The following is a 25,668-nucleotide window of genomic DNA, read 5'->3' on the forward strand; positions in this document are numbered from 1 at the left end:
AACGAAAAATTGTGACATTTGAGAAGGTGTAAATGCCCACAGATGTAGCAAAACATAACAAATAAATAACACCTTGAAAGCAATGTGGAACTTGAATCATTTATACTAAATTAAATGTTTCCCAATGCCCCCAATAATATTTTACCCTTTCGTTGAAGGAGTTGTCGGCTCATCAGCAGGGACGGAGCTACAGGGGGGGCTGAAGCCCCCCAAAACTGGCCTCAGCCCCTCTGTAGCCCCCCTAGATTTTTGTAATACGTTAGATACATTTCGATCGAAAACTTAAAAAATAGAATTTTCCATTTTCCATTATAAAACTTCCATCAATGTTCAAATACATTTTCTAGTTCGGTTAGATTGCAAGGTTACCTTATTTATGATGTGTTGTAAAATTAAATAGGGGGAGAACAGCTGCAGATATGCCTGGATAACAGTGGCCACTCATCATTTATTTGATACTAAGTGATTGGCCAATCTAGTCGCCAAATTGATACGAAATGTGGTGCTTGTCTGGTATGTGAACGTATTCAGTGACTGTGAGATTATTCATTGATTGTTGGCATATACAGTTTCTGAATAGGTCTAGCAGGTGTGAAAAATGAATTTTTCATGAATAAGTAGTACGACGTTCAAAATCTAAAGAAGCGTTAGGTTTATTTTCTGTTTGGAGTACCGACAGTTGCACGAGTGTTAGCGATGTTCTCTCATTGGTTTCGTCGTTGTATCTATTCTTATCGCTGCAAATATTTGTGAGGGACAAATACGATGATAAAGAATCAAAGAGTACAAGAAGTACCTGATTCTTAAATGCTAACATAAAAATTGGGCTCCCAGCCCCAATAGTCTAGCCGCAAACCTGATATCAAGGGGTCCTGGCTTCCATCCCCGGTCGAGGTATAACATTTCATTAAGTGGTTCGGTTAGGATTTCGCTAGAAACTGTAGCTCTCGTCCATACTGTATCTCTCTTCGCATATTGTGGACAATAATACAAATCTAATCAACTAAACATTGCAAAGGGTGCGAAAATCAGCATGCTTCGGCAATTTTATTGCTCGCAGTCTTAGTTCTACATCTTAATTAATTATCATTTGTGATGTTAGAAAGCAATTTCTGCAGTACCGTCATAGTGGTATCCGTGCAGGAGAATCAATCTTTGAACCAATTCGGATTTTCATAATCAAAATGGTCAGTGCAAGGGTTGCAACCTTATTAATTGCTTTTATGTCAATATATTTGTCTCCTAATGGAGGTGAATTTATAGTAAAAATATGTTTGTTCCTTGAGAGTGGCACCTCCTATGTTGACGGTATTTCTCGTATCCTCCCCATTTTTAGTTTTAAGTTCTGAATTTCGGTCATTGAACAATAAAACGTAGGATATTTCATCAAGACCACAGAAAATATAATATCATTAATACATTTTATATTCAAGGGTGGTGTGGTTTATTTCATGCCTACTTTATTAAGTTAGTACCACTTTTCTGAAGCACGAAAAGCTACAATCTTTTGCCGCTCCCTGTTGTTGTGATTTGGACAATTTAGTGTTATGGCACACTATGAGGTAGAAAGGAACGAAAAATAAAGGCCCTTCAGCACCTCCTTGCAATGGTTGAAACATTAAAAACTGCCTTTTACGAACTTTACAAGCTTTGTGTTATTGAAATGTGCATACCCCATCAACGGCTTTTTCCAGCAAATCAGGTGTTATCTTCGTAATCGAACTGGAAATAGAGTGGCTCTATCTATTGTCTCTTTGAGAAAGAGTTTCCAAAATCTCTGGATTTCAACAACGTCGTAGCTGCTCATGAAAATATACGTATCTTATGTGATGTGGTTCATTTTCTCATTTTAGCAAAAAAAAAAAAACCTACTCAAACTCTTTACATAGAAATAGTGTTATGTTTATATTTATACGTTTATCCGTAGCTTTTATGACGTATTTTGTACTGTTTATATGAATAGTAATTAGTAAGTCTGTGATATTATTCCACATTTTACTTGACATGAAAGATCCATGCCTAAAAGTACTTTTGTGTGTGATGGAACAAAATGCAGTGATTTATCTTTGGATCTAACTGTAAAATATGTCACTCTTAGAAATATACCGTAGAAAAGTTTTACGTAAATACCTTTTAGCTGGTATAAGTTAGCCCCCACCCGAGAATTTGACTCCGAGATCTTTACCCCCCCCCCCCCTTCTTATTTCAGGCTGGCGCAGTCACTGCTCATCAGCTCTGTTCTTTAATACACATTTCTCAGAGTAAACAATGAACAAGTTTGTTGCTTAGGCCGGAGTCACACAGTTCATTTTTTGTCGCCGGTGGTGTCGAGATAGCGTTAAGACACAGACACACACACCCTTGTGATTTCCTTGGTCGTGGAAGATTGTAGAGACACACAACATCGAAATGACAGTGGGTATTTCACAACAGAGTGACGCCGGATGTCTGTGCAGATCAGTCTCGTCTAAATTATATTTCCAGGGGTTTAATTTTCTCGTCTGCTTCAACAACATGCAGTTTTCCCATAAATTCTTTCAAGGCTTTTTCAGCTTTAATGTTCCACACAGCCGACATGGAACTGTTGCAAGTGCAGCACTACTTTTTCCATCTCATTGCCTGTTTTTCGTTAGATTTAACGAACCCTTTTCATTGATGGCAGAGGAAAGGTGAGTGGGGCGGCGGTTGATGTGAGTGTACATAAGTCTATCATAGCCGATTTTTATTTCTTCTTAACAAACTTAATGACACCATCAAAATATAAATTAATCTATCTGGAAAAGCTATTTTGGCACCAAGATTTGCCGTGTTGCCAATTGATCCTGTTAATTCGGCAAGCAAGTAGATCCAAATGATTTTGTTGTCTTTCGTTCCCCGTGAAACTACGCGTACATTGTAACGTACTGTGACTTTACACTTGCGAACAGCACGTTTCAAGCATGCCATTAATCTGGCGTGTTTTTACTCCATTCTCTTGTTAACTAGCATGGCGTTTGCCAATAACCTGTCACCACTCAAACCCAGATGCGTTCCAAATCCATTTCTTTTACAGCCTGCAAGTTAAAATAACGGTAACAAAAGAATCCGTATCGTTGCCAGTCCCTTATCAGTCTGCCTCTAAGTGGGTAGGCTACAGGTTGTTCAGTGGAGGAAAGGAAAATGAAATATCACTTCACCTGATCATTTACTTTGAAAACTGTCCAACAAGAAATTCCCAAGTTATTTGCTACGTCATATCACGGTTTCGCCACTTGGCTGTTTGCCCAAACTCAAGTTCCTCAAGTGCTGCCTGCTCCGAAAACTCAATTTAGCGTGTCTTTATTTTCGTGCTCTGTTATTGAGATTTTGACACGAGTTCCAACGTCCCACATTTGTACAGTAGCGGGCGGATTAAGGAATTTTCGTGCAGGTCCGATGGCGTTCTTTAGCCTCCGTTCAGGGGCGGCTTAAGGGCTGGGTGACTGCCCGGGGCGTCCCCATTGATTAGCGTGTATGTTTGCATGAGTTTATTTTTAAGTCCAGTTTATGCACAGAAAGACTAATCGGGACTGGACCTAACGTTTAAAGTGGGATCCGAAGTGCGTGAGTGCTTGTTTTAAAAATAGTTGAATTTATTGTTGACAAGAATTACTTGAAGGTACTGCTGTATAACATAATAAGCAAATTGCTAAATCATGTAGAAATTTAAGCTGAGAGATTATCGTTATTTTGATACAATTATTTAGATATAAAATATTAAATAAACATATACGTGTTCTTTAACAGTAACACTTATTTTTTTTTAAATAAGGCTATTACTTTTCGTCGTTAAAGCCGTAAGTATATAACAGACATTTTTTATTGGTGTTGTAAGGCGGAAAATAGGACCAGAGTGGAAAGTAGAGGGCGTCAAAAATCCACGTTGCCCGGGTGAAAATTTTATCTTGAGCCGTCCCTGCTTCCGTTCGCTGGACTAATTGAAGATTTATTGTCAATTTTCTACACAGTCTCCAGAAGTAAATGAGGAATTTTAGACCTCAAGTGGAGGGGGAGGGGGTTAGCAATCTATTTGTTCTTCAGTTTTAGTGGGGAATATGCCCTTAATATAATATTTCAAAGGAGGCAGCAGTTTATTAACTGCCAAAAATGAAGTATCGTTTTCCAAATTTATTGATAGGCGTGTAAGTTTAGTTTAGTTAGAAAGTCTTGTGGAGGAGGGAGGGGCAATCGTCCTCTCCGCCCATGCTAAAGCGACGCAAAAATTGTCAGTGGGCTTCTCTACACGTAAATCTGAGGCTCAGTTCCGATTAGCTGCTAGGTGTAACAGAAACTTCAGAACAAACTCTGGCTACAATGTATCGAAGTTGCCCGCAAGGAACATCACATCATCCCTTGCAGTTATAAGGAGACAGGGAAATACTAAAAAAAATGAAGAGAATATGAGCTTCCCCGTATTTACTCCTCACAAGAGTGCAGAAAAAGGCCGCATTTCATTAATGTTACAAGTATGAAAATAATAATAATAATAATAATCTTGCTTCTTTAACAATTTCAAGGCGTGTTTGTTTAACAATTTCTGTGTGCTGTTAAATTGCAGAAATTCGTCGTCATGTAGACAATCACAGAAACTCATCTAATCACGCAGCTATGATGATGGATGATGATAAATAAGCTATTTTCTAAAGTTAGAATTATGACTGTTCCAAGCAAAAGGCTTAAATGAACATATGACATTAAGAAACGATAATGTCATTTCTCGAAGTACAATAATTTGCGCCCATGCGAAAATGTTCAATTTCTATCGTAGTTGGACTCATCGCGCTGTACCAGCGTGACGTCACTTAATTTCACAACCTTCCTGGATCTCCCATCATTCTTAAAATCTTGGGCTCACCCTATGTCCACATCTTAACTGAATTTATACAAGCACTCAAGTTCTAGTCCCGATACGTAACTTAATATATGGTCCCGATACAGGTCTTCGGTGATTAACGTCTATTTGATGAGTTAATCAGCTTCCGTTGCGTATTTGATAAGATCATATCATCGTATGAATAGCCCCGGGATTGAAAAAAGATGAACATTCTGAGAATCAAGTTCATTTTCATAAAAGTGAATCACAGAGGATACGTATGTATACATAAATCGTGTATTTTTTATGACTGGCTATTATGTAATTTAAATGTCTGCGTGTAATGTTTATCTTTTATCTGTGTGTCTGTGTGTACACATTCCCATTGATTTGTCTCAAGGCAATGTGATAATAGGGAATCATCCTTGTACTTAAACTTGACATTTCCGTGAGATAGGACAGTTAAACATTTGTGATTCGTTACATAAGCTACCTTTACATTTGATTACAGAACACGCCCATTTCCGTGGAGGAGTGGTTAGCACAGCGCGTTACAACGACATGGGTCCCGGGTTCGAATCCCGGCCTGGACATGGGTTTCTTTTGTGAGTCTCCCTTCATCAATTTCATCATATCATCCTTCACTCATCCTCATCTTTCCCAGGACATTTAAACTTGGGAATTATGCGTTCTGTTAGTTTTCGTTTGAAATGAGTTTTTGGGTTTGTGTTTTATTAAATGCAGTTATGATTTACTAAATGCGTTTATGATTTATTAAGTACGTTTGAGATAGGGACGAAACCTTATTATGTAAGCTTTTTCTTCCAAATTTCCAGCTGATTTGTCATCTGCGATCCTGTCTTGATCAAAATCGCAGGCAACTTGCTTATTCAGTTAGTGTCCAAAAAGATGGAACCAGTTGAAGTGGATATTTCCTTTGAGTCTAATTCGTAACCTCCTCAAAGCATTGTAATAGTTCCATGATGTGGCAGGGCAGTTACCGATATCTGATTAACTACACTAGATAAATAGTAGTTAGGTAGACACCTGAGATCGTCGTGTGAGAACCAGAGCGACGAAACTCCAATTTATCAAATTTACGGGAGGGAGTGAATATTGTATTTTTAGGAATATTTCTGACTCTTAAAAAGATTCAGTAAATTGGAGATAGGTGACTCCTCCTTACTGCTAACGAATAGAAGTAGAGATATGTCTATCTGACTCGAAATAGAGCTCGTCAGAGGAGTTTATTTAAACAAAACAGAAATCAGCATTTTTGGAGTTTCGTTCCTCTGGTTCTCATGCGACGAGCTAGGTTTGGCACTTCTGTCATTCATATGTATACCAGAAATGCAACTTTCGCATACCTACCAACCTCCTATGCGAGACTTGAAACATAACATCTATGAAACTTTGGTCTTTTGTTACCTACCTCGTTACTCGGACCATCTAAGCTAACTTGCTTCGTTTCAAATTATCATGCATTTGTTATAGTTATAGTGTTTTCTGTTCCGTTGGGTCATCATCAATTTGTTTTACTGCCTAACTCAAGATTCGTATTCGTGTACGATCAAATCCAAGTATGCGACCATTCCAAAAAAATACACACATTTGTATCCATTAAATTAATATTCTTGAAAGCCTGCAAATAAATGGTTGTAAAAATTTTCTTGCTCGCTTCGCTCGTAATAATGCGTTACAAAAATGCGTGGTAGGCATTTTGATAACTGTGAAGAATTTTATCATAGCTACATTACAAGGCATAAGCAATATTCTCGATATTGATTAATAATATTATTTCTGAAAATATAATGCTTATTGTTGGTATACTGCTTAATTTAAAGCAGGTGCATCATTTTGATGTAGTTCTATTAGCAATATTATTGTATATTATTAATTTCCTGTATGCTGTAATAGGTGCACTCATAGTAACATCTTGCACATTACTAGATAAAACAGAAAAAAATCAAATTCACATTTTTAACTTATTGTCGCAGGACAATTTCACTTTAGCAAGGGAAATTTGCCATTAAATGCAATTATTGCTCAGAGGACAGATTATTTTACTTCTATGAGTTTGCAATGCTTTCTGCATGCACGTGGTTTTGTTTACAGAAGGTCTCAGGTTGGTGATTTGAAATTTAGGTTTCTATTATGTCTCGTGAAACAATAATTGAATCCGTAAAACGAAAAAAAAACAGTTTGGGTTCAGAGGTTTATCCAGAATTTTTAATTTGGGGGCTGTAAGTTCGTGTTTATGGTCTTATAAGGTTGTATTTGGAGACAAAATGAGTATAAATTGGACATTCATGAAAAAAATTTAAGGGGGTGTTGAAATTTGGGGAGGTGTTGAGGATGTGTGGATAAATCACTGTTTTGGTTAACGGATAACTGCAGCACGTTATTTATTTTGCCCAGATTGAATTGTCTATCATAAGTTCTGTAACAATTTGTGAGTTTTTAAAGTCTTATTCTCAACTCGCAAATACTATTTAAATGCATATTTATGTAATTTACTTTATGATATTTGAGATTGACATAAACATTTAACCAATGAATGTGCTAGTTTTAGTTATTTCAAAAATTTGAACAATTAAACAAATTGTGGACAAATAGTATTCAAATAGAAAACAATTATTAACCTACGTATTCATCCAAACGATTTGGGGGGGGGTTAATGCGCCTCCGGTCTTTGGTGGGATGGAAGTTGGACACCCCTGTTTAGGGGAAGAGGAAAATCAAGTATAGTGTTTAGTAAAGCTAAAAAAAGTTACTTTCAGTAGACAAGCTGTCGCGATTAAATTCTTTGTGAGGATTAGGACATGATTGGGGAGACTATTTGGGATGTTTTGGATTGCGTAAATCCCACACGTCTCAACTTATGTTATCGTCTTACGTTTGAGGACACCAGTTTCTTTCTCATGGTGTGCACTTCCGGGTTTCATACCATTGCACATATTGTTGGTCTACAGGAATTCTGTCATAACTGAACTTTCACCGGTCAGATTTTCCCCTCCCTCGGCACACTGTGGTTTCACTTTCAGATTCTCGAAGAAGAATAAAAGCTAAAAAAAAGTTATGACAATGACGACAACCTGTGTTACAAAGATGATCATCTACTCGTAATTGAGATATTCGGGGAAAACTTTACGAATTTATTTTTAAAGATTAGGTCTATTCGTAATTAAAATTAATTTTGAATCTAAGTTCCAAAGGCAATTTATGCACAAGCACAGCCCTTAACGATCTGTTCTTTCAACTGAGACAGAAAGTTTACCATTGCAATAATTAAAAATACGTATATTAAATATTAAATCCTGGAATATGAATTCGAAAAAAAAGTAACAAAATAGAAAATGTCCCCCACATTGTCGGTTAATCAATAACCAATAATGTTGCACACGAATTAAGTTGAGAGAAAATTCCAAATTTTTTCTCTACCGTAATTTGCGTGTGTTTGAGGCTATGGATATTATCCATTTTCTATTATTATTTTTTTCATTTACCATAATAATTTGGAATAATTGTCGTTTTTGTTTCGATTTACGGTCACACTTTCTGCTCTGTTAACTATTTTCAATATATACTTTTAATGTGGATCTGACGAAATATTCTATTAAAGTTATTGCCTGTTTGCTTATTTTGGCTTTTGTTTGTATTTTATTTTCACGTAATAACTTACATGGTCGCAGAAGCTATAACGAACTTCAAAAGCAATTATAAAATAATCCTCTGTTAGGGTCAACGGAAATGTTATGTTGTGCTAAAATTGTCAAAATGAAAGTTGTTTACACTGGACAGAAATAAACTATTTTCCTCAATACTATTCTACGTTCGTTTTTCTTTGGACGTTCCGAGAAACTGGAAATTTTCTGCTTCTGTTAGGCATATACATGGAGAGGATAAATTAAGTTAAGCTATAAGTGTGCGGGCCAGGAACCGCGCGGAGACCGCCTTTATGGCAGTGACCCTATGTTGCCGCGTCTACCTGCGAAGGAACTCGCGGTCAAACAGCCAATTAGGCCCACCGCTTTTGCAAGAGCCGACAACGTTAAAATTCCCTCCACAAAGCAGGCAGTAGAGAAACAGGATTTTGTCAAAATAACCATTCTGCGCTGGGATTGCACACCTGTTAATACCGCGGCCTGACTGTAAGGCTACTGCAAGGGTTTATCCAGAATTTTCAATCTGGGAGGGTGGGGTTGTAAGGCTAAATTTAGAGCAAAAATTACCAAAAATAGGGCCTTTGTGAAAAATTTTAGGGGAGATGTTAGGGGGTGGTTAAATCACTGGGTTATTGTCTTTCACTTCGTGAATAATGTATTTCGTTCTGCATAATGCACGCATGACTGAGTTATGCACAGGGCAGTATTTGAAGGGGGTGAGGGGAATTCCTATCTCTGGTTGCTAATTTTTGGCAGTTGGTGGGGGCCTGCATGATGTATGTAATATCCAAAAGATTCAAGATTAGTTACTGGACTCCCTCCCACACTGAAAATCTTTCGAATACCACACTGCTTGTAGAAGTTATTTCTACGACGGATCAACAGTTCTTTTACCAAACGGAACCCATTATTGAAGAAAGTACTTTAAGACGCGAATATTCGTTGTCTGGTGTAGAAGGTATAGCTAGCTAAACTCCGTACCAGCTAACTGTAGACCAGGCGAACGAGAACAAGTCTCTGCGCAAGTAGTGACTCGAGACGGCTCCACCAATGAACAGTGAGAGAAATGGGATTGTGTAATGGGCGACGGGAGTTACCCGATTTTATCCTTCGCACTGTAAGCTTTGCAAACTTTTGAAAACGATAATACCGAACGCACATTGCAAACGGACCGTATTTTTGTCTCCAGGTCCGTACCATTGGTTTAATTTCTTATGCAAATATTAGGGATAAAACTGCAAGAGAAAATGTTGACAAGCCGTGCATTTAACGTACGGACTAAGGTCTGGACCGTACGTCCGTACATGCCATGAAATTTCCGTACGGTTGGCAACACTGCGCTTTCACCACTCGATTTCCCTCCTCCTCTGCCGATATGCGCGGCCCTGCTCTACAGTTAGGTGGGACAGGGTATGCATGTTCGTAATAAGCTTTTTGATGTAATATCGTTGTTTGTCTCATAGGTGAAACAAAAGGGTTGAATTTCAAGCGGAATTTCTCTCTTCTGTCTTTCTCTCTCTCTCTCTCTCTCTCTCTCTCTCTCTCTCTCTCTCTCTCTCTCTGCCTGTGTGTGTGTTCCTTTCTTTCGCCCGCTTGTGAAAGCATTTGCGTAATTGGAAACTGGCCCCTTGACAACCGGAAAATGCTGAGCTCAAGTTTCTCGTTAGTTCAAGAAACAAATAATTAACGGTGCTGTTTGTGAAATGCTTCACTGAGGATTTCTGTGAACCTAGCGGAAGCCAATGAAATTACGTCAAAAGGAGATAAATGCAGCTCGATCATAGCCCTTGAAAGCAACGCAAATGCCGATACGGTTGATTCTCTATTATTCGAACCGCGAAACCCTGGATAAGCTGATTATTAATTTTCAGAGAAACGTCACGCCTACATTTTGCATATAAAAATTAGAATAGCAGCGTTTGCAGATGGAAGCTTCTCCACGTAATACTTCGATTGTGCTTATCAAACTTTGTTGCCTAGCCGTCTTGTTCTGCAGCAAGTTATCAACTACTCATTAGTAGTGATCCTTTTTGGAGAAGCGTTCATCACTGTCTGTACTATTAAGAAATATTGTTCGTAAAGAGAAGAGCTTACTAGGATCCCCTACGAGAAGTAGTAATGATAGTTCATGTTTATATACCGACAGAAAAAGGGGCGATGTTTCGGGGGCGTTTTACTGCTTTGAATTGGATTGGTGTTTGTTAACTTGAACCAGCTAGGTTGTATACGGATTCTGAATCATCAAGTGTCCCCTTTTGTTCGGCATCTTAAGAAGGAATACATTCTGGAGGCAGTCACTCTTCCAGAATGACACGTGACAAGTCTCACTGTCTGTGACTGCTCCGACGAGCATACCGAGGGCTGCTCACACCTTGACTGGGTAGCAGGATTCCCAGATTTCAATTCCTTCTTAAATCTGTGGGAAAACTTTGAAGGAAACCGTCACGCCTACCATTACAGAACTTTGGGAGTAATGAAGTAGTAGCTACATATTGATGTTTCTGCATCCTGGCAAGGCTTTTTTTCTTTAAAACAGTGCCCCTCCGCCCACCCAAAAAAAGCTGCGCGGTATGAAATTCTGGCGTTCCTGCTATAATTCTGTACCAGTCTTACTTGTAATTACCAGTCCCCAACAAGGCCTTCTGGAGAGGTAAGCTTACAATTATATATTTAATTTCACACATACGTTTTCAATTCAGTTACAGTGATTTGCATTAATTAAAGAACTTCTAATTAAAAGTAAGACTGCTGCAGATAGTTGCAGAAACACTATAATTTCAAACTGAAGCAGCGTTTTTGGGGGCAATGGCTTGCCTCTCTGAAGAAAAATCCTTGCTTGGCCCCTTCCCCCTAAACAAAATATATTGGGGATGCCCGCGGTTCCTAACTACAATGTCCTGAAATATCATGTGCGAAATACATAATTTTAGGCGATTTTAATTTCTTAGGGGGGGATGTTGTCCTTGTCGCCTACCTTTCTGAATGTCCACGAACACACACACTAACATCCCACAACCTGACAATTCATAACGCCATGGCATTTGTGAGAAATCCTAAGCACATCCCCTCCACTTCCTTAATAGAAGCACCAGCAGGGAAGCAAACTACCATACTGTCACAATCTAAAGTTAGCTTGCAAGTTAAAAAATCACTTTGACTTGTCAATTTTTGCATGTTTGAGCAAGTTAATTTATTTTATATCAATACTTTACTCACACATAAGTTTTTTTTCTTTTTTCATTTTTTATTTAAAATTGTTTTCACACTACTAATGTAGTTTTTCTCTCTTGCAGTATTTTCAGAGAAATACCAAGATGTCAGACATCAACCGCAGATTGAAAAGTCAGATCTGGAGTTCCGTTGTAACAATTGTCCTCATCGAGGGAAAGAATCTTTTGCCTATGGATATAGATGGCCTTAGTGACCCTTATGTAAAATTTAGGTAAGTTGACCATGTATGACTGCATTTCCATGTAATGTTCTCAAAATTTTGCTTATGGGAGCAGGTCTACCTGGTATTTTCCCAGCATTTGTCCTTCGTTTTGTGGTCACCTATTTGCATCTCAAGTATTCTCTTGTAGCTGAATGGTTTGGTGAACAGTCGTGTCAGGGGCGCCGACTTGTCAAAATTATTGGGGGGGCTCTGATCACTGAAATAAATAAATGAATGATTCACTCCCTCCCTTTTTTAAAAAAATAAAAATTACGTCTTCGTATAGCAGTTTTTAAGCAGCTATTATATTCCTCATGCAAATGAAATGTAACACGAAAAACGTTTAGAAAATGTTTCTAAGTCTCTTTATGTCTTTTGTGTCTGTTCATTTGTTTTTTAGATAACATTTTTATTGAGAAGTATGTATTTACATTAAGAGACCAACCTAACAGTTTTATGCCTGCCTCGGTAGCCGAGCGTGTTGGGTGGTCGACTCAACTCGCTTTGATCCAGAGGTCTCGGGTTCAAGTCCCGGCGAGGGCATGGGTGTGTTTTAATGTCCGCAACAGACATGTGATGGGTTGCAAATAACCTTAGTGTTGACGTACCCATAAAATAACGAATATTTACAATATTTAACAGTTTTATTAAATTATTTACATAAATGTTAACAAAAATCGCAGGAAAATAGTTTTACTTTTTTGTTCTTGCTACAATATTTTACTTTTTAAATTTAATTTTGCAATAATAATAAAAATAGCATGTACACTAAGATATAAAGTGACATACACAACAAAAACATATGAACATGATTTAAAAATAAAGCAAAAGTTGCTCTACGCACTGGGTTATTTTGTTATGAACTCATTTATGAACACAGTGCGGAGGACCATTATGAATTTGGCAACTTCAGGCCGAAGCTCCTGGAGGGTGCTATCTTCCAAAAGAAACTTCCTTATGTCACGCATGGCAGTTAGAAGCACTTCCTTCTGTTTGGCGATATCACCAAGCATGGACATGTGTAAGGAGAGTCTATCGACATCCAAATCTTGGCGAAAGAATTCTCGTGTTTGCTGAAAGTTTGTTGTGCAACTGTTCACAGTTGAGATGCATTCTTTCTCTACGGCTGTTATTTTTTGTAGTCCTGTAGATTCATGTCCTTGTTTAACACATGATTTTGCTATGTCACACACGTCAGTGTATATTGATTTATAATACTATTTTGGAGTGTAGACCTTGTGATGTTTGGCAGCATCAGGATTTTCAAGTCTCTTAGGGACGTGACGTTGCCGGGGCAATTCTGGCTCATCAACGAGGCTCGGTTTGTCCTCTGTGCATTTCAGCCAGAACTGCTCAAAACACATTCGCTTTTCTTGAAAGATGTCAGTCAAGTATTTTAGTTTTGATTCCACTTCTGTAGAACCAATGCGTGGAGACTGAATCTTACAGTTTACCTCTTCTATTGGACCCATCACATGGCAGTAGAGGGAGAGAAAGAAACATGTCTTGAAGTGAAGCATTGTCTCCAGGTATCCAGCTCATTTTAATGCTGCGTCAGTAGAATCTTCTTCAGAAAATTTCTCAAGAAATTTGAGAAGATTTTCATAGTTCCTTAAGATCTGTTGCATACTGGAGGCTCTCAACGTCCACCGACGAGGGCAAAGTGGTCGCAGTCCAGTATGGCCAGCCTTCTCATTCACATCAATAATATTCATAAATATTTGCATTCTTTTAGGGATTCCCAAACAGTCTTTAACAAGTCGTTGGCTAAATTCATTATGTCTCTGATTAATATATGTATAATAGTAAATAATAATTATTTACTTAGTATATAGTAATAAGTCCTGTGTTTTGCTATCTCCGGTCATAGCCCCCACAAAGTTGATTGTTTAGCAGTCTCAGCCCCTCAAAGTTGATGGTCTAGAACATTTCTAATGTGTGTTTAAAGTTAAGTTCATGTGGCACAATTCAGAGTAAACTTTACAAGAAAAAAAATAATACATTAGATCCTCTTAAGCAAAATTATTCGGGGGGGCTCTGCCCCACATCATTAACATTGGGGGGGCTCGAGCCCCCCTAAGCCCCATGGAGTCGGCGCCTATGCGTGGGTTCAATACCTGGTGAAAATTCCAAAATTTCGATGCTGGTCCATTATTGTGAGGACAATCACAGGTGAAGTTTCCTGTCTAGAAAACCAGAAAGCATGGATGATTACACCCATGAGTGCATTAAAGGGAACGGAACGATGCATTACCCCTTCCTGTGACACCTTAAGTTTTTATTTTTAAAATGCATTGGAAATAATTTACTCAATACTAAAGTTATTTTTGCTGATGAGGAGATATACTTTAGAAAAGTAAACTTATTCTTAATTAGTTGGGTCATTAATTGGCTCATACTGAAGTGATTTATTGACTAAACTAGAGTTTTTAAATTGTTGCTGGATGGTCAATGGAAAGAGAAACTGGAAGAAAATTGTCCTTCAGGCAAGTTGAGGGACGTATTTTGTAAATTTATGTCATAACATTGTAAAAAAAAAAAGGTAAAGTGTTCCCCTGTGCATAGCACCATGCCATGAAGGTGTATAGGGGGTGTGGGGGTAACGCCCCACACTTTCTTGATCCGGTCGTGAGTGGGGTGATGTGATCAGCATCACACCCCTGACCGCCTTTACCCCCCAGGGTTTCCCCCAGGTACCCATATTATTCGACGCTGGGTGGGCGCCGGGGCCACTTTCATCCGGGAACTCAAATTCAAACTACCCCTGATTACCATATTTGTGTTTGAATAACTTTTGAAACGAAGGTTAAAATAGTAGTTATGAAATATTTTATAGTTTAACCTCCCTCACTCAAATGCAGCTATGTAATATCCACCTTTACAATTCCAACACCCTCTGAAAAAAAAAATCCTGCATATGCCAGTGATTCAAGACATCTAAATCCAATCATAAATAATCAATTTTCATAAAAGTAAATGATGCTGGCCTTTTTTATGTTTAAGGTTTAGCTTTAGAGCTACTGTTTGACTCCAAAAAATAGTAATTGTCACTCTTCTTTGGAGGACGACTAAACCTACCAATACGCATTTAGTCAACAAACGAACGTGTGAGCCTCCTTGATGGCATATTTGCAACATCATCGCCTTGTAAGCAAGAGTTCCCAACTTTGATCCGACACATTACACAGTTTTTCGGATCCCACTTTAAACTGCAGATCCAGTCCCCATTAGCCACTTGAGCATCTAAAGTGTAGTTAAAACAAACTTTGACTTTTTTTTTTTTTTACAATCAAACATGAATAAACAAGTGACAGCTTAATAAAGTTAATCCACCCCTCTCTCCCTCAGAGAAGTTTATAATTCTGCCACTGGATAGCTCCTGATTCAGTGACCACACATCAACCAACAAAAAATCTATTTGTTATATCATGGCTCTCAAAGGAGCTGTTGATCCTGCATTTAATTTTTCACCTTTGTAACTGATCAGAAATTGAAAGAAAATTGACCAAAAAGTACTTTTTTAAAAATGAAATATTTCTTTTCCAGGTTAGGAAACGAAAAGTATAAGAGCAAGATAATTTATAAAACGTTAAACCCTAGCTGGCTGGAACAGTTCGATCTCCACCTCTATGATGACCAGTCACAGGAATTGGAGATAACAGTTTGGGACAAGGACACTCGGTCAAAGGATGATTTCATGGGCAGGTTAGTGTTGTTACACTCTGTCAAAATGTAATGGGCAAATTTGGTGACAAAAATAAAATTAACGTACACAGAAAATTATGAATATAATGGGAAACCTTAGAAAATTCATTTCCAGAATCCCTGTTATCGGAGCATGCTCCACTAACTTCCTGTATCATGGATGTCTAAAGCTAAATAGAATTTAACACTTAGCAGGCTGGCCTGAAAGTCATGTATTATGCCACACAGACTGAGTCTTTTTTTAAAAAATCGTAAAATATGTTCCTAAGTTTGTTATTATTTATCACCATTCTGAAATTTACAAAATGTCCTCTTTCCACAGATATATAATATGTCACATTTTATATACATTTTCTCACATTTATGAATGTTTTTCTGTAACAATTTTTTGAAAGAAGAGAAAAACAACATTGTGATTAAAGTTATTAAGAACATATTTCCAATATTTAATGCAGAAATAATGAATTAAAAATAATCTGATCACTTCCTTCAGATTAAAATCATCATTGACTTCGAAATCCAAAGCTGAATCCTCGAGAAGAAGAATTTCCACAATGTGATGTGCATCTAAATTGTATTCCCTAAACTAAAAGAGTGACATAATTCAACACAAGTATAAGTAAAACTCAACAGCAAAGAAAACAATACACATGCATCATTTAGTGGTAATGTGGTTACAAATCTCATGCAAATATGGGCTATCATTCATTCACAATAGCAGTATGGAGGACTGGCTATGCCCATCACCCATCTTATTAAACAGTAGCTGCAAGATGGGCTGTGCCCATCACATGCCCAGAATGTGTAAACACATTTGCATTGCAGCATTTGAATTTTTATAAATTGTACTTATTATAACATTTAGACTTCCTTTTTATTGGATAACAAATCCATGTTTAGATCACACAATAACAATATGAGTATCAAAATGTTCTATTTGAAGATGAGACCTGCCCAAGTCTTTGAAAGTCATCCAGTGGCCCACCAGAAAGTTTTGTGCCACCAGTAGACACTTAACACATGGCACTTGCCACTGTGTCACCTTTGACCTGTCCAATATCATTGTACTGATGTACTGGTAAGTGGTGTCAAATGGACAGATTAAATCAAATCAAGACAAATGATACATATTTATCATATATATTTTTTGTTGATATTGAAATATTATTTCCCTTTGCGCAGGTGCATGGTAGATCTGACTAAGCTTGAAAGGGAGAAAACCCACCGTTTATGGCAGGAACTAGAAGAAGGGGCAGGCGCCATATTTCTCCTTCTCACTATTAGCGGCACAACATCATCAGAGACTATTTCAGATCTCACAACCTATGAAGAGAATCAACGAGAGAAACAGACTATTGAAAACAAATATGTAAGTAGTTATTATAATGAGCTAAGTACTTACTCTCTGATATATGGCCATTTTATATGTATGGATTTGTTTTATTTTAGCCATGATTATACTCGAACCACTATTGTTGTTCATAACCGTTTACTTTAAATATAAATTTTCGACAACCTGGTTCCAAAATTCCTTATCTTGTTGATATAAACTGCTTTTCCACATAGCTTTCGATGCAAGTGGCTACAGATTCAATCCACAGAATGGGAGCCCCAAAATGCCATTGTTGATCCAGCATCTTCAGGACCAATGACATTTTTCCTTGGGGAGAGGGCTGCATCTAACTTTGTCTTAAACTAAAATATCATTTGACTTTAAACACATCAGGAAAGAAGGAAATAAGTACAACTGCATTGGCAACCTTGAAAGAAGTTGGATTTACATTCTGAAACATGCTAAACGATGTTTGGTGTGGTGGGAACTACGGTGTTTATTTTAACGATTAGGCCATATACATACACAGGCATTTTTTTTTTTTTTTTTTTTAAAAAAAGGGTCCTCTTTTTCGATAATTGTATACCACCCCTTTGGCTACGCCCATGGTGAGGAGATGGGGAGCTGCTTAAAAAATGAAGTAGCAGGCTTCAGTCTAGCAAGCCAGAAAGAGTGGTGGTGGGATTTGATGTGCAGACCATGCATCACCCAGTGAAAAGCTGGGTGGTTCAACAATATGATGGTAAACTGTATGTTAAATCTTTGAATCTTTGTATGCTGTTAACTTCACAATATTGTGTGCCAGTAATGCTCTTTCCCATGCCTATGTATGATCGTCAACAGAAACAAAATTATTATTATTATTATTATTATTATTATTATAAATGCAATCTTTTTTATTTCCGTGCATTTGCATTGCACTATTCACGTACAAACTGAAGTACAAAATTAGTTACATTTACCTAATTTGTATATTAATTTTTGGAAATGTGTACATTTTACCTTTCCAGACGCTGTGGAGGACATTCCACAACTTACGAGATGTGGGCCATCTGACAGTTAAGGTGTACCGAGCACAAGGCCTCGCAGCTGCTGATTTGGGAGGCAAATCCGATCCCTTCTGTGTGCTAGAACTTATCAATGCCCGCCTTCAGACACAGACAGAGTACAAGACACTATCTCCTAGTTGGCAGAAAATTTTTACTTTGTAAGTTGTTGTTTTTTTTCCATTGAAATTACAAGCATATACTGTGTCCTATATCTTGAGACAGTGTGTCCTACTTTTTGCTTATGGTGATCTGGTAAACCTATTCATGATCTACATGGAAAATAGAAAATATTCAAAACACTCTTGGAAGTCTTATATTTTGAACTTAGTTCCAGAATCAAACACTTGTTTTATGAATATTGTAACATACTGGAACCTGTTAGTCTACAATCTGTAGTAAGTCTTGAAGCTTTTCTTATGACGAATGATGAAAAGATTCTCTCGGGCTATCGACTAGATGAGTTGTGGAAAAGATTCCAAGCTTTCTACCCTGAAGATGAGAGTGACATTAGCTCTTGAAAGCTTGGAATCTTTTCCACAACTCATCTGGTTGATAGCCCAAAAGAATCTTTTCATACAAGCTGTAGGTTTGTATTTATGTTCTTTAGCATTGCTCTTCTACCACTTTTGGCTAATCGTGATGATTAAGGACTTACGAATCTTAGATGAAATTGATGAATGGATACTCACAAAGACACTCACCCATGGCCAGGCCTGGGAACTTCAATGGCAAGATTGAATGTCGGCCATTAATATTCAAACTTCACTGCGAAATGGCCAGCAAATGGGTTCCTTTAAATTTTATTGTGTGTTGTGTATAATGTTCTATCAGCATACATCCGTCGCTTGTCCCTTAAAATGATGGTTTCTTTCAGCTCAACATGATGTAACTTGCATAATTTTGTACTAAAAACTACCACTACATTGTTGTATTTTGACTGCCTGCAATCAACACTACAAATAAATATCATTTTGTCAGAAGCAGGAGGATGTTTTAAATAGTTCCTAGTAGAGATGGACGAATATGAAACTTCTTCCGATATCAATAAAGTATCAGATACTGATAATTAATATTCTCCCGATCCAATATAAAATAGCATATGTAGACTACCAATGGCTCACTTGCTCCCTTAATTATTACATGTAATGATGTGGCTACACTGGGTTTTTACCTTTGAAAAATAAACCAATTGTGTAATTAGACTCTTTACAAAAACAGGGCATGTTCATAAAAATAACAAAATAGCAGAATTCTGCACTAAAGCTTTTTATAGATATAAGGAACTGGTCAAATTATTGTAACATTACCAATAAACTGTTACTCCAATACACTTATATTGTCTGATAGAGTATCAATTAATCTGTGATAGGCTAGCATCTCCAGTTGGCTGAAATTCCATTTATATGTAAGATTATAACATTAATTCATTTATCATCATTGCAATTAACCAAGTTGTAGAATGCTTTATATAAAATGTTGAAACAAAACAAATAATTCTTTTCATTTCAGTAATGTAAAGGACATCAATTCAATTCTAGAGGTAACCGTTTATGATGAAGATAGGGACCACAAAGTAGAATTTTTAGGAAAAGTAGCCATTCCTCTCTTGAAAGTTAAAAATGGGGAGAAAAAATGGTATGCCTTGAAGGATAAGAAGCTGACTGGCCGCGCTAAAGGGAACTGTCCACAAATTTTATTGGAGATGACAGTCTTATGGAATCCAGTAAGTATCTCCCATCTCTTAAGCATGTTGATTTTTTTTTAATGTGATGAACAATCAAAAAGTTTTACAAGCAGGTTTGCTACGCATCTGGAAAACCTGGAAACCAGGGAAATGTCAGCGAATTGGCTTGTCAGGGAAATGTTAGGGAATTTTGCAGATTATCTGGAATTTATGTGCTTCTCCATGAGAAAAAGTTGCAAAATTAACAACTGATTCATTTCCACTTGTGGATTCGGTTCTTGTGATTCCACTCCCCAAAAAGATTCAGTTCAGAAACTTGTTCCTCACATCCTTATGATTCTCAGCCTGGTAGAAAATTATTATTCCTTTGAATTTCGGTTCTACGTATTACTTGTATGTAATATATGTAATTTTCACTTTTTTGTACTAGGTTTTAGAAAGAATATCAGCGTAAAAGTTGTAGTCCAGCTATACTGATTGATAACTAAAGTAGGTTGACAATATAATCATAATTTTTGGAAAGGTTCGTGAAGAAGAGGTTAACATATATTATTTTACAGATCCTGGGTCTTTTTGGCACTGATGTTTTGGTGTAGCAAGAAAATAAATTTGGGGTATAAGCCGTGCTCCTTCCACATGGTGCACCCATTAGTCTACCTCACTTCCACGTAGTACACCCTGGACTGCAGACTAACGAGGTTCTGGCGACTGGCCCCATGGCCAGTATAATTTTGTTTGTGTTGTCCTTATTTGTGCTGAGTGCTCCTTTACAACCTCAGCTTTTAACGAAAGTCAGAATATTTTAAGATTTTACTTATGCAACGTTAGAGTTGTTATGTGTAACGATAAGGGGCTGGACCCCGTATAATGTGACGGGTGCAAAATAGCCTAAGTGCTGATGCACCCAAAATTTTAAAATCAAAATCAAATCAAAGAAAATAAATTTGTTAGCAATATTATAACACTAGTAGAATTTTATGTGTTGAACATTAGCCTGACCATTATCTGTTGATTCTGCAGTAGTAAGCACATGAATTGTGCAGAAAGCGAGTATGGTGTCGTAGAAAATTCAGCTTTTTTGTTTACATTTGTATGCACACAGCATCTGGAGAAATTTTTGTTGCATATAGGGATTGTGTAGCAAATCTGCTAGAAAGTGAAAAAATTTGTATGGTTTATGAAGATCATGTTGTTCATGAATGTTTTTAGTTTGATTTTATATCGCAAAGATGTGCTATGGTGAAATAATGTACCACTGTTACCTTAGCCTGAAGGCTAGATGCAAGACATTGTAGCACCCAACAAATTTGTCAATTGTGATTTTACATTATTCTTTGAATTTTCACTTGCTTTTTTGCGTGTTGAATGACATTTGCTTTTAAAAAAAAGTGGTGAAAGTGAATATTCATAATTGTTAACGAACCTACACATTTAATTGAAATAAAACACAAGGTTCAAAAGCAAATATCTTGACAATAAACATATCTGGAAAAAAATCATTTTTGGACTGGAAAATGTGGAAATGTCATGGATTTTCATAACTAAAAAATCGTAGCAACCCTGACAGGCCAGACATAAATGATTTACAGTGGCAATAAGTTTAATTAATTGATATGAAATTTTCAAGTGGTCATTTCATTGATTAAGTTCGAAATAGTTATACTAGCAATGTATTATAATTTGAACTTATTGTGATTGGCCCAGAATAGTGTGTGCGTTTTTCTTTGAAATTGATAATTTTAATAATTATTTGTTCTTATAATAGGGCCTTAAAAAGTGTCATTTTTTTTCGCTGTGACCCTTACTATATAAAAATAAAACACATGTTTAGAGCTGACAATGATAAAGCAGCTAGAGAACTTACTTCAGGGTAGAGGTTAATGGTTTCTGTATCTATTGTAGAAATAAAACTGAATTTGCTTCAAAAACAATGCACACTTTTCATTTTCAATTAGTAAGAAGACCTATTACCAGGAAAATTTAATACAGTTTAAGTCTTTAAAATACATTTCAGTTACATTTAAAGATTCACACAAATTTAAAGGAATTAGTTTGTATATAGTATTCCTGGTCTCAACAAAATTTGTTTGCACCATTCCATTATTTAAGATGATTAGATGAGCTATTTCAGTTTGATTTAGATCTCACCATTGCAAAGAGATGGCACTAGTCTACTGATGACCACAAATAGCCAATGAACTAATGACAAAGAGAGTTTTTAGTGTGCCTTGAATGTGAAAAAATATGCATGATTGATTGATTGATTGATTGGGAGAGATCTTAGTTGTGAACATTGGTTTTATTTTATCTTCTTTTTCATGGTGAAATTAAGGCTGTGAAGATTTTCTACCACCATGTCTATAAATAGAACATGTTTTTATGTACATAATGGAATTTAGAAGAGCACATAGAATTACACAAAATCTGTAAAGTGAGAACATTGTTTTTTAAAAAAAGTTTAAAGTTACATACAAGAATGAAAGTCTAATGTACATTGAATTTACAGATGTTACACACACACTCACACCTAATAATCATTTACAGTTTAGAATATTACATAATTGATGCTTTTAGTTTTTTGACCTACAATTAAGCATATTAAATTTGTGCCAGGAGTCAGCCTGACCAATTGTAGAAAATATTTTATTTATGTCCTAAAAATTGAAAGTGCATTACAAATTTGAAGTGACAATATACAATCCAAGTGGAAACTGAAAGATTTTGGGTGAAAAAATTAGTTTTGAATTGGAATGAGCAGTTGATCATTATGAAGCCAAGAGCTGTTGATGGAACCAGGTCAATCTCTGATTGAGTCACATTTTTTCAGTAATTATTGTATATCCGCCGTGTCTTGTAAGTTATTTCAGTTGTAAGCAAAATTTTGTTTTAAAATTACAGATCAGAGCAAGTGTGCGAACATTGAATCCAAAAGAAGAGAAGTACATGCAGACGGAAGTAAAATTCAAACGTCAAGTCTTCCTTCGGAACGTGATGAGGCTGAAGGCTATCATCATGTTTTTCATCGATACAGGCAAATTTATACAGTAAGTTTTTCTTTTCACAAAAGTAATTGTTTAATTTATAGTTTTTCTTGTATGTATGCATTGCTTGCATTGTAGAATTATTTTCCTGTAGTTAACGGTTATTACAAGCATAAGAAAACAGTTTTTCGTTGTGACATTTCAGAACACACGCTCCCTTCATCAGACATTTATTTTCATTTTGACTAAAGGTACAGTTATAAGAATGGTTAGCAATTTTTTAAACAAAAAAATCCGTTATATAATGGATGTTTTCAATGTTACATTGTTGTAATATAGTAACTTAACTGTGAAAAGAAGCAGTCTGTTTTATTTTTATTTCAGATAAAAGAATTTTGATCACACTATTTTTTTAATTAAAATCATGAATCCCAAATATCATCAGGTAATTCAAATTCATCATTGTTTTCACAAAGTCTCTTGATGTTTTCTGTTACATTAAATTTTAAAGATGGTGGCTTACTCCATTTGTGAAAAAGAAAACTCCATACTGGATCTATGTTACCATTTTCGTTATTTAATTTATTACAGTGTTCTTCTGCAATGAACGAAGCTTCCCAGCCATTCAACTCTATGTTTCCCATCAATCTTTTTAAAACCCTTCTCATTTTAATTAAATGCTTCTCTTCGATAATGTGAGCTGACAAACCTGTTCTTGGGTTTAGATTTATAATGTCCAAATCGTGTTCGTGCCATGTTATTGCCATTTTTCTTGCTGTTTGTCCTACATAATCCTTTGAACATGAACAACTTATATTATATATTCCTGTGGGTTCCACATCTGGTAGAGAGTTTCTCATTTTGAATTCATTAAATGTACATTCCAAACTTCTTGTTCAAAGGATTATGTAGGACAAACAGCAAGGAAAATGGCAATAAGATGGCACGAACACGATTTGGACATTATAAATCTAAACCCAAGAACAGGTTTGTCAGCTCACATCATCGAAGAGAAGCATTTGATTAAAAAGAGAAGGGTTTAAAAAGATTGACGGGAAACATAGAGTTAAATGTATGGGAAGCTTCGTTCATTGCAGAAGAACACTGTAATAAATTAAATAACGAAAATGGTAACATAGATCCAGTATGGAGTTTTCTTTTTCACAAATGGAGTAAGCCACCATCTTTAAAATTTAACGTAACAGAAAACATCAAGAGACTTTGTGAAAACAATGATGACTTTCAATTACCTGATGATATTTGGGATTCATAATTTTAAAATGAATGAGGTTCATAAGAGGCTGCTTCAGGATTCAAACTTCTATCCCGTTCAATGGAATCTGGGAGAACATCAGAAGGGACTCCCGGTTGTAGCTGCAACCGTTCAATTTTAGCTTGCAGTTCGCCTACTCTTCTGAATATAGACCCAGTCTGCTCATGTGAAAGAGCTTGACCTGCTTCACCGGCAGGTCAAGCTCTTTCATCGATAAATACACCACCTTGAGAGATAAGATTGCAGAAATGTTCCAAAATACAGATGCGTGGCACCTGGAAGTCTGGCTCTGACCTAGATTTCAGTAGGTTCCCGTGAGTGAGCAACTCTCGGCCTTGTAGCCGACAACTTCCAGTAACCGCTTTCATTCAAAACGTGTTCTTTGTTTCCTGCAACACTTCATAAAAAAAGTGAAACTGTTAAAGATAATCAAAGCCACATAAGCGAACTAAAGATCGTCAACCTGCTTAATGCATTGTCATCCAGGTTTCCACAAAAGTTTACTTCGATCTTACGTGCATCATAACTCCCATTTCCCACTTCATACGTTTTCCTAATTGTGTCGTAATATCTGCCAAAAAAGTGTTCCGTTGGCTGACTGACTTCTCCCTTTTTTCCTGTCAGCAAAGGGGGGGAAACCGAGTTACTCCTTTATATATATATATATATATATATATATATATATATATATATATATATATATATATATATATAAAGTATATATATGTATACAATCTTACTCTTGTGTAGTAGTAGTTGTGCGTTTGTGTTTTTTCTTGTGTAGAGGTTGTTATGTGTTTTTGTGTCTTGTGCAGTAGTTGTACTGTGTAGTGTGTTTAGGTTTGTCTTGTGTAGTAGTTGTGGTACCTAGTGTGTTTGTGTTTATTTTGTGTAGTAGTTATGCTGTCTAATGTGTTTCTGTTTGACTTGTGTAGTATTGGTGGGGTGTATGTATGTGTCTTGTGTTGTAGTCGTGCTGTCTAGTATGTTTGTGTAGTAGTTGTGCTGTCTAGTATGTTGGTTTTGTCTTGCGTAGTAGTTGTGCTGTCTAATTTGTTTGTGTTTGTCTTGTGTAGTAGTTGTGGTGTGTTTGTGTTTATATTTTGTTATAGTTGTGATGTGTTTGTGTGTGTCTTGTGTAGTAGTTGTGCTGTCTAATGTGTTTGTGTTTGTCTTGTGTAGTAGTTCCTCCATTCATATTGGGGGTTAGACGTAGAGCTGACAACTCTGCACTGTAAAAAGACATGTCAAGAAACAACAATATAAGGCCATGGATGTTCCCAAGGTAAAATATTCCGGAGGTAAAATAGTCCCCCGTTCGGATCTCCGGGTGGGGACTACTTTGGGAGGTCCCTGGACTAAGGATAAGATCTACATTAGGAATAAGGATATTAAATTAGGCACCTGGAATGTTCTGAGCCTTTACCGGCCTGGGGCATTTCAGTGTACAGTTAATGAGATAGTTAAGTATAAATTAGATGTAGTAGCTGTCCAGGAAGTTAGATGGCCAGGAGAAGGGAATTGTAAAACTAAAAATTATACTTTTTTCTATGGTGGTACTGAAAATCATAATTTTGGAACAGGCTTTTTTATAAATAATAGAATTATCTCGGCTCTTAAAACAGTAGAATTTATTAATGATAGGATATCATATGCAGTTTTACAGGGTAGGTGGTGTAAAATTATTTTAATAAACATACATGCACCAACGGAA

The 25,668-nt window shown here is 36.6% G+C and overlaps 1 protein-coding gene across 15 annotated transcripts in view; it reads left to right on the top strand.

Moving 5' to 3' along the window:
• Positions 1-25,668, top strand: part of Mctp (multiple C2 domain and transmembrane region protein) — a 544,727-nt gene that overhangs the window by 482,543 nt on the left and 36,516 nt on the right. For 13 of the 15 annotated variants that reach the window (XR_014443766.1, XR_014443765.1, XM_083140853.1 and 10 more), the window contains 6 exons: positions 11,790-11,938; positions 15,476-15,634; positions 16,817-17,003; positions 17,978-18,174; positions 19,526-19,739; positions 22,599-22,744. Coding sequence is in view for 13 of the 15 variants with exons in the window: in XM_083140853.1 (XP_082996979.1) it covers positions 11,790-11,938; positions 15,476-15,634; positions 16,817-17,003; positions 17,978-18,174; positions 19,526-19,739; positions 22,599-22,744 (1,052 nt within the window). In the remaining 2 variants the exon portion in view is untranslated. The remainder of the gene's footprint in view (positions 1-11,789; positions 11,939-15,475; positions 15,635-16,816; positions 17,004-17,977; positions 18,175-19,525; positions 19,740-22,598; positions 22,745-25,668) is intronic. The other 2 variants (XM_083140846.1, XM_083140901.1) reach the window with 1 other exon arrangement.

The sequence above is a fragment of the Lepisma saccharinum genome, chromosome 1 (assembly GCF_977018435.1).
Source record: "Lepisma saccharinum chromosome 1, izLepSacc3.1, whole genome shotgun sequence".
NCBI lineage: Eukaryota > Metazoa > Arthropoda > Insecta > Zygentoma > Lepismatidae > Lepisma > Lepisma saccharinum.